Source organism: Oncorhynchus nerka, linkage group LG14 (genome assembly GCF_034236695.1).
Source record: "Oncorhynchus nerka isolate Pitt River linkage group LG14, Oner_Uvic_2.0, whole genome shotgun sequence".
In the NCBI taxonomy this organism is placed as follows: Eukaryota; Metazoa; Chordata; class Actinopteri; order Salmoniformes; family Salmonidae; genus Oncorhynchus; species Oncorhynchus nerka.
In genome coordinates this window covers 67,608,428-67,618,108 of record NC_088409.1, presented here as the reverse complement: position 1 = coordinate 67,618,108, position 9,681 = coordinate 67,608,428, and the positions used below count along the sequence as shown (strand labels likewise).

General features: G+C 44.4%; 1 protein-coding gene across 2 annotated transcripts in view; it reads right to left on the bottom strand.

Moving 5' to 3' along the window:
- Positions 1-1,894: 1,894 nt before the first annotated feature.
- LOC115141747 (calpain-5-like) overlaps positions 1,895-9,681 on the bottom strand; it is a 29,147-nt gene continuing 21,360 nt past the window's right edge. The window contains exons 4-13 of one of the 2 annotated variants that reach the window (XM_029680911.2): positions 7,616-7,824; positions 7,305-7,497; positions 7,032-7,225; positions 4,121-4,198; positions 3,796-3,991; positions 3,588-3,710; positions 3,316-3,512; positions 3,104-3,225; positions 2,880-3,016; positions 1,895-2,733 (exon numbers count right to left, since the gene is read on the bottom strand). In XM_029680911.2, coding sequence (XP_029536771.1) covers positions 2,554-2,733; positions 2,880-3,016; positions 3,104-3,225; positions 3,316-3,512; positions 3,588-3,710; positions 3,796-3,991; positions 4,121-4,198; positions 7,032-7,225; positions 7,305-7,497; positions 7,616-7,824 — 1,629 coding nt within the window. In that variant the 3' untranslated portion in view covers positions 1,895-2,553. Of the gene's footprint in view, positions 2,734-2,879; positions 3,226-3,315; positions 3,513-3,587; positions 3,711-3,795; positions 3,992-4,120; positions 4,199-7,031; positions 7,226-7,304; positions 7,498-7,615; positions 7,825-9,681 lie in introns of both variants that reach the window. The other variant, XM_065000310.1, reaches the window with a different exon arrangement.

The following is a 9,681-nucleotide window of genomic DNA, read 5'->3' as shown; positions in this document are numbered from 1 at the left end:
CACAGATAAAATGTTGTCAAATGGTGTTATATAGAGTACAGTAGTCGTCAGTGGTCTCATCTACCTGTACATATGCAAAAGCAGTCTCCTTAGTTATAGCGTCGCTGTACACTTCATACATACAATCCAAAAGCAGTCTCCTTAGTTACAGCGTCGCTGTACACTTCATACATACAATCCAAAAGCAGTCTCCTTAGTTATAGCGTCGCTGTACACTTCATACATACAATCCAAAAGCAGTCTCCTTAGTTACAGCGTCGCTGTACACTTCATACATACAATCCAAAAGCAGTCTCCTTAGTTATAGCGTCGCTGTACACTTCATACATACAATCCAAAAGCAGTCTCCTTAGTTACAGCGTCGCTGTACACTTCATACATACAATCCAAAAGCAGTCTCCTTAGTTACAGCGTCGCTGTACACTTCATACATACAATCCAAAAGCAGTCTCCTTAGTTACAGCGTCGCTGTACACTTCATACATACAATCCAAAAGCAGTCTCCTTAGTTATAGCGTCGCTGTACACTTCATACATACAATCCAAAAGCAGTCTCCTTAGTTACAGCGTCGCTGTACACTTCATACATACAATCCAAAAGCAGTCTCCTTAGTTATAGCGTCGCTGTACACTTCATACATACAATCCAAAAGCAGTCTCCTTAGTTATAGCGTCGCTGTACACTTCATACATACAATCCAAAAGCAGTCTCCTTAGTTATAGCGTCGCTGTACACTTCATACATACAATCCAAAAGCAGTCTCCTTAGTTATAGCGTCGCTGTACACTTCATACATACAATCCAAAAGCAGTCTCCTTAGTTATAGCGTCGCTGTACACTTCATACATACAATCCAAAAGCAGTCTCCTTAGTTATAGCGTCGCTGTACACTTCATACATACAATCCAAAAGCAGTCTCCTTAGTTATAGCGTCGCTGTACACTTCATACATACAATCCAAAAGCAGTCTCCTTAGTTACAGCGTCGCTGTACACTTCATACATACAATCCAAAAGCAGTCTCCTTAGTTACAGCGTCGCTGTACACTTCATACATACAATCCAAAAGTTTGTTTAAAAATGGGTTGGTCTTCATAATGGGTTGGTCTTCATAATGGGTTGGTCTTCATAATGGGTTGGTCTTCATAATGCCTTTGTAGCCTTGTAATCTCCTTCACGCATGGTCTCAAAAATGAACCCAGGCGTTTTCAGGTGTAAGGAGTCGGCCGACTCGTCATGGCCTCGCAGTGCTGTCCCACAATTGCCACAATTTAATATATGCTATAATTGTGTCAAGCACGTACCTATTCTCCTCCCTTTGTTGGTTGTGATTTCTGACTTGAGTAATGTTGATGTCCAAAGGCCAATGAGCACCGAGACATTTTATCTCTAATTTATCTTCATATGACAAAGACTGAAAAGCATTTGCCAGTAGATTGTCAACTTGACTCATGATGATGACTGCAGGCTTGCTGACTAAGATTTTTTAAATATGATGTTGACATGATCAGTCCAATAAAAGCTACTGTACATATGTGATTTGATGTAATTTTATCTGTGGCCAATGACCTTGAGCCTTCTTGGATGGGCAACTTGTAAGTCGCTCTGGATAAGAGCGTCTGCTAAATGACTTAAATGTAATGTAAATGTAATGTAACTCTATGGCAGCACCCAAGGGGCTTGAGTTTTCTAGCTCTCCCTGTAGATTTTGCAGTGATGTGGTGTCCCCATGAGTGACAGAACACTGAGCCAATCACGGCGCAACTAGAGAATATTACCAACCCGTACGCTTTGTATTTTCCGCTGGCTGCCCCTCCGCAGAAAGCACTGAGCTAGACTGAAACACCTGCATTTTGGAGCTGCCTTACTCAAGAAAGCAAAAAAAGAGACCATGTTTGTTATACAGCTTTATTAACTCAGTATTAGATGTATTTACTTTTTTGTTACATTGTTTGCAAACTGATATGTGACACGTATGAATGCCAAAATAACATGCTAAACATGTGAGGCTCAAATGCCCTGAATGATGTGTCGCTACTGAGTATTTGGCCTCCCACTGGAAAAGCAATGTGATACAAAGTAGAGCAAGACAGAAATCTCATTTTTTTAAAGTTGAATTATGAAGCTAACAAAAATAAGTGTCTTTCCGAAAGACTAGAAATGTCAGTAGCCGCTCTCAGCACCCAGATCCAAATCAGTTTCTTGAGAGAGACTAGTACAAAGCTGACTGAAATGTAAAACATGGGAATAAATGTAAACAGGACAACATATACTGCTGAAATACTGGACATGCATTTATATATCAGTAATGGCACAAGTTAAAGTGGTTATTAAATGAGAAAGAAGAACTAGGAGATTATCTGTCCTCTGTTGCCTCTATGTGGTTGGAGTTAGTACTACACCCAGTAAAAAAAAACACTATCGTCTGGAAGGCTAACTTTGGTCCCTTAATTAACAGATATGTTTTATGGCAAATTAATTTATCTTTATGGCTTCTCTCTCCTATTGGACGGAGGGAGTAAGGCACTGATTGATAGATTGGTTGACGGTTAGTCAGATGTTAGTGAGAATGTTGCTGGTCACCATGGAGACGGTGAGCGTGCCCGGGAGGTCATTGTCTTGGTGATTACCCTTGTCCCTCAGGTGGACAGTAACCTGCTGGGGGTCGCCGGGGTCAGAGGTCAAACTGACCTGACCCAGGAAGGAATCCATCAACACGTTGTTGTTATACACCTGGGGGATGAATAAAGTTGTATTGAATTTAATTGAGAGAACGGTTACATACAGAAACAACCCAAATTGTAATGGTCACCAACTCCTCTTTAAGCCACAGGAGCACACACACACACAGAACCCACCACCCAGCCCAGTCTCCTTACCTCTATCAGTATAGGCTGGTTAGTTTTCTTCCTGTAGAATAGAGCCTTGGTGTCAAAGGTTGGGCTGCGGGTGTCTTTATAGACCGGAGAACAAACCTTCTCTCCCTCACAACGAATGATGACATATGGATCTGATGCTGCAACACACACACACACAGTGAATAGGATAAGAAGACCAGACCAGGAAAGAAAATGGACAGAGAAGGGAGAGAAGGTTTGTATACCTCCATCAGAGTCTTGTCCAGCCAGTCCATCTGCTCTGTGGACATGGATCTGAGTGACCAGGGAAGGGAAACCACACAGTCCTGACCAACACGTCTGGGCTGGCTCATCAAGGGTTAACTCTCTATGGGGGGGGGGGGGGGGGGAATGAGGAGAGTGAGTGATAGAATGTGTACGAGTGAGTGTGTACGCTTGTGTGTGTGTGTGTGTGTACCTGCAGTCGGCGGGGACGTCAGTGAAGATGCGTAACAGGAAGTCTCCTTCCAGAGCGGGGTCAAAGGTCGTGGGTATGACAACGTAACGACCCTCCATCAAGACACAGCGTAGGAACACACACCTGGAGTTGATGTACACACTCCCACACACCTTCTGCTGCCGAGTGTGCATACGGTACTGCCTGTTCAACTCCACCTACACATTAATACACACATTAATAACAGTTACACACACAATGAGGTGATGAACACACGCACACACACCTCTCACCCGGTGTATCTCGAAGCCTATAGCCAGGTTTTCTCCCTTCCCCTCTTTAGGTCTGGCTCTCCTGTCTGTCTGCTGTAGACATACCAGCACCTCATCCTCTGGCTTCTTCACGTTGAACACATACTGCAGGGAGAGACACACACACCCTATACATTAATACACACATAGATAAACACACACAAATGCCCCCCTCCATCCCCACCCCTACCTGTGGGTTCTGTAGGAAGGTGTGTTTGTTGTTGGTGCAGCCCCCAGCGCGGTTGCTGAGCGGGTCGTCATGGTTCCGCCAGGCGCCCTTTAGAGAGCCCTCCTCCCAGGTCTTGTGGAGAGACAGGTAAGAAGTGTTGATCAGACGACACATGATCAAATCACTGAAGTACTGACAGAAGTCATCAAATGTCATCCTGGAGGGGAGAGGGACGAGGAATGGGGGGAGAAAGGGAAGTCATCAAGCTTCATCATCCTATGGCCATCCATTTTCTCAGCCGTGTGGAGGAAAGGCTAGGGGTCATATGTCAAGGGTTAGAACTCACCAGAATTCTCCATCATCCTGCACCGTCATTCCGATCTTCTCTCTTTCACTCTTACTCACCTTCCCCCACTCCTCTGAGCTGAAAGAGAGAGAGAGAGAGAGAGAGAGAGAGAGAAGTTCTCTATCGCTCAGTGTTTGTCTGAAGGGTGTGCTGTGTAGAGTGAAAGAATGCTAACAGAACAGAACTTGACAGAGTAGGAATTCAAGGTTCTGAGACATGGACAGCAAACATGCAGTTTTCCCCAGACCTTTTGGTGCCGAGATCCTCTATGGAATTTTCCTACAATACAGGATATAAATTAAACAAACATTCTAACAGGAATGAACCATCCATCTGTGCTACAGGTCTCCGTTTCCCTGTTGGCCTACGCTACCTCTCTCCACCAGCAGAGGGAGTGAGTCGTGAACAGGTCTATATACACACACACACCCCGCCCGCCCAACCACGCAGGGGCGTGGGGGGATTCCTCCAAGTATTTAAAAAAAATATTGTTGGGTTTTGAGAATATGAAATATACTTATTCATGCCACTGAGGGAGTGCTGAGGTTAGAGGATCTACACCAGAAGTTAAGGGTTATAGGAGGAAGGTATATAGTGGGTGCAACAAAGCTTGGAATGTGTTGAGTGCAGGGAAGTGATTACATGTGGCAGGCATTGATAAGGGGAGAGAGCCATGGATTAGTGATGGAGGGGGGGGGGGTTGAGGTCAGGTCACCTTAGGGGAGAAATAGAAGTTTATGTCCCGTATCACTAGTGTCCTGCCTAGCAGTAAAGAATGATGTTTGTACAGATGGGTTGGAGGAGACTCAGCCTATGAGGAACAGTTAAATATCAGTGCTTGTGTGAAAATGTATTTTGTCTGAATCCAGTATCGACCCTTTGGGAAGAATTAAACTTGGTTAAGCTTCTCTAGTGTCCGTGAGTTATTTACTCTGTTAATTAGAAGATAGATAGATGCTCATTTACTGCATTTCTACACAATTTAAAATCTATAAAATGCAATTTGGAGACAAGAAAAAGGAATCTAAATTTACTCTAGCATTAGCTGGGGCGGCAGGGTAGCCTAGTGGTTAGAGCGTTGGACTAGTAACCGGAAGGTTCAAATCCCCAAGGTACAAATCTGTCGTTCTGCCCCTGAACAGGCAGTGTTCCTAGGCCGTCATTGAAAATAAGAATTTGTTCTTAACCGACTTGCCTAGTTAAATAAAAGGTCAAATAAAAATATAAAAGCTGCTCGCTACGCACTAGCTCAGAACCGGTATTAACTCTCTTGTTTAGTTTCATGTCAAGTCAAACAGCAGTTACCCAGCCAAAGTCATCTACTACATCTACAATCTCCACAATGTGTTGAAAAAAAGTCACGCTGTTCCCTGCAACTGCGTTGATGTGCTTTCCACAGAGAGGAAGAGGCCAAGCGAGAGGTTTCACTCTTGCAAAAATCTGTCCAATTTAAGCCCAATGTGTTTCAATGGGCTTATTTTGGACATCAGCTTGACGCCTGCTTTCCTGCCTTTTGGGACAACGAAACAACCCATTGGTACTAGGGGGCAGTATTTTAAACGGGATATTTTGTCAGGACAAGATGCTAGAATATGCATATAATTGACAGCTTTGGATAGAATACACTCTAACGTTTCCAAAACTGTAAGGATATTGTCTGTGAGTATAACAGAACTGATGTTGCAGGCGAAAGCCTGAGAAAAATCCAATCCGGAAGTGCCCCATATTTTGAAAGCTCTGCGTTCCAATGAGTCCCTATTGAGCTGTGAATGTGCCATCAACGAGTTTACGCTTTCTACGTATTCCCCAAGGTGTCTACAGCATTGTGACGTAGTTTTACGCATTTATGTTGAAGAATAGCCGTAGGCGGCTACATTGCGTAAGTGGTCACATGGTGGCTCCGAGAGAGATTCTTGCGTAAAATACAGAGGTAGCCATTACTCCTATCGGTCCTACTGAAAAACGAATTGTCCCGACGGATATATTATCGAATAGATATTAGAAAAACACCTTGATGATTGATTATAAACAACGTTTGCCATGTTTCTGTCGATATTATGGAGCTAATTTGGAATATTTTTTGCCATTTTCGTGACTGCAATTTCCCAGCAAAACGTGAAGAACAAACGGAGCTATTTCCCCTACAAAAATAATATTTTGGGAAAAAATTAACTTTGGCTATCTGGGAGTCTCATGAGTGAAAACATCTGAAGTTCAAAGGTAAACGATTTAAATTGATTGCTTTTCTGATTTGTTTACAAGGTTGCCTGCTGCTAGCAAGACATAATGCTATGCTAGGCTATCGATACACTTACACAAATGCTTGTCTAGCTTTGGCTGTAAAGCATATTTTGAAAGTCTGAGATGACAGGGTGATTAACAAAAGGCTAAGCTGTGTCTCAATATATTTCATTTGTGATTTTCATGAATAGGAATATTTTCTAGGGATATTTATGTCCGTTGCGTTATGCTAATTAGTTTCAGGCGATGATTACGCTCCCGCATGCGGGTTTGGGAGTCACAAGAAGTTTTAAGTCTTAGACACGAGCATCTCGTCATTATACACAGATCTCTGCTCTTCATAAAGCCAGCCAGCCATTAAAACAGTGTTCCCTTCCGCTCCCAGGCATCTGCATGGTCCCAAAGCCAGACGACTAATACCGCTAAACTGCATCTGCCTTTTAAAATCGGGATTTGAAAGATTTTCGTTGCCTATTTAAATAATTGTTGGTGTTGAGCTAGCTAGGGTATGGCGACTCCCATACCCTGCCATACCAAATTGATACCCCTGCACACACTCTCCTCCATCCCCCTCCTACCAGGCCAGGTCTTCCTTGTGAAAGAGGTCTTCTGACCTCAATGGGACTTCTTGTATAACTAAAAGGTAAATAACAAACACTTTAAAACCTACCTGTCGCTCCAGGCTCCTTTCCACTCGCTCTCTCCCCAGGGGTTTCGGAGTCGTATCATTGTGAGTTTGTCGGACTTGAAGTAAGCCATGAGGCCGTGGCCCAGCCGGACCTTTCTAACGTCTGTCACAGCGTAGGCATGACCCTTCACCAGACCACAGGCCAGACGAGCCTCCATCTCCGCTGAACTGGCCGCCTGGAGGGAATGGTGAAGGGTCAGGACTATAGGTAGGTAGGTAGGTAGGTAGTTAGGTGTGTGTGTGTGTGTGTTATACCCGTATGGAGGCGCTGATGAGGCCTCCTCTGTTGTGAACCTTGAGGACTCTGTCGAACAGCACTGAGCGTTTCTCCTCGTCCGTACTCAACCCTTCCTCCAGCAGGTCCAAGGGCTCCGAGACGCCACCAGTGAAATCCACCAACGCATCCGCTGTGTTGCCCCCGTCCAATGCCTCGTAACAACCATACATCCTACACACACACACACACCAAAAGCAATACATCCTACACATTAACAAAACAGTCTACTATAGTATTAACTTGGTGTAAGCCTTCCTCACCAAATCAGTGTGTGTTTGTGTGTACTAACTTGGCATAAGCCTTCTCCACCAGGGCGCTCCAGAACTCGTTGCTGTCACTGGAGTGACAATACACCAAGTTGCCGTTCGCCGTGGGCAACCGGTCGTCGATGACAACATCAATCCATTCTCCAAAGCGCCAGAAGCGGAAGTGGAAAATTCCGGCATAAGATTCCGGCTTCTCCTCATCCCATTCCTGGTCCTTATGGTCCGGAATCACCTGGGAAGGAGATAAGATGCTCAGAACACGTCCCACCTGTGTGCCCTGGCTGGTGTAGCGGGAATGCTGCAGCCTCCGGGACACGTCTTCAGTGTCGGCATGGGTTCGGATCCGGCCTACTATACAATCTCCTCCAACTTTCCCCACTGCCAGTCTCTCTCACTATCTGCTCAATACACATCTGAAAATACCTTAAAAACATCTATTTAGAAGAACACATCACAGCTAGGGTTGTGACGGTCATGAAATTTCTTCAGCCGGTGATTGTCAAGCAAATAACTGCCGGTCTCACGGTAATTGACCGTTAATTAACATAAACACATTTAGCATCTCCTGGCTTCCACGCATAGCCTACAAGCCACTGATGCAGACCTTTGGGACATCTATATTTAAAAAAGTATAGTAAATACATTTAATAATATAGTCCACACCATCACAATAAATCACTTATTTATTTTAGAAAGATCTAAAAAAAAAACATGAAGAAAATGTAGTCTATTTCAAAATAACATAATATCATTCTCTGAGCTGTCCTGATGTTAGGCCTTGATCTGGCTGTGCCAAATGGCTGTGGGCTACACTAGTTCATTTAGCAGACAAGATTTGCTTAGAATTCTTTGTTATTTTGTAGTATGAAGCATAGAACTGAACATAGCTGAATAAAATAGAAAGGATATTTTCTTCAAAAGGATTTGCGCACAGGAGGCTAATCTGTGTTGAGTGGTTAACAAAGAAACCGGTAGTCCTGTATGCTTCATTTAGAGTTATTTACCGTATGTAACTTTAGCTGTGATACAGACGTCGGGCTATTTGTTTTGATGTTTAATACTTTCTAGGGATGCATGATGCCAATAATGATGATTTGAGAAAAGTTGCATGAAAGGCATGAGCTCTGCTTTGTATTGTTGCGTAGGCTGCACACACTTCATCAGTCTCTCATTCATAATTTGACAAGAACTTCATAATGCCTCGAATATCTCGGCGGCAACAAAATTGAGTACACCCCTAAGTGAAAATGTCCAAATTGGGCCCAATTAGCCATTTTCCCTCCCCGGTGTCATGTGACTCGTTAGTGTTACAAGGTCTCAGGTGTGAATTGGGAGCAGGTGTGTTAAATTTGGTGTCATCACACTCACACTCCCTCATACTGACTGGTCACTGGAAGTTCAACATGACACCTCATGGCAAAGAACTCTGAGGATCTGAAGAATTGTTGCTCTACATAAAGATGGCCTGGGCTATAAGAAGATTGCCAAGACACTGAAACTGCGTTGCAGCTCTGCCAAGACCCTGAAACTGAGCTGCAGCACGGCCAAGACCATACAGCGGTTTAACTGGACAGGTTCCACTCAGAACAGGCCTCGCCATGGTCGACCAAAGAAGTTGAGTGCACGTGCTCAGCGTCATATCCAGAGGTTGTCTTTGGGAAATAGACGTATGAGTGCTGCCAGCATTGCTGCAGAGGTTGAAGGGGTGGGGGGTGGGGGGGGGTCAGCCTGTCAGTGCTCAGACCATACGCCGTACACTGCATCAAATTGGTCTGCATGGCTGTCGGCCCAGAAGGAAGCCTCTTCTAAAGATGATGCACAAGAAAGTCCGCAAACAGTTTGCTGAAGACAAGCAGACTAAGGACATGGATTACTGGAACCATGTCCTGTGGTCTGATGAGACCAAGATAAACTTATTTGGTTCAGATGGTGTCAAGAATGTGTGGCGGCAACCAGGTGAGGAGTACAAAGACAAGTGTGTCTTGCCTACAGTCAAGCATGGTGGTTTGAGTGTCATGGTCTGGGGCTGCATGAGTGCTGCCGGCACTGGGGAGCTACAGTTCATTGAGGGAACCATGAATGCCAACAT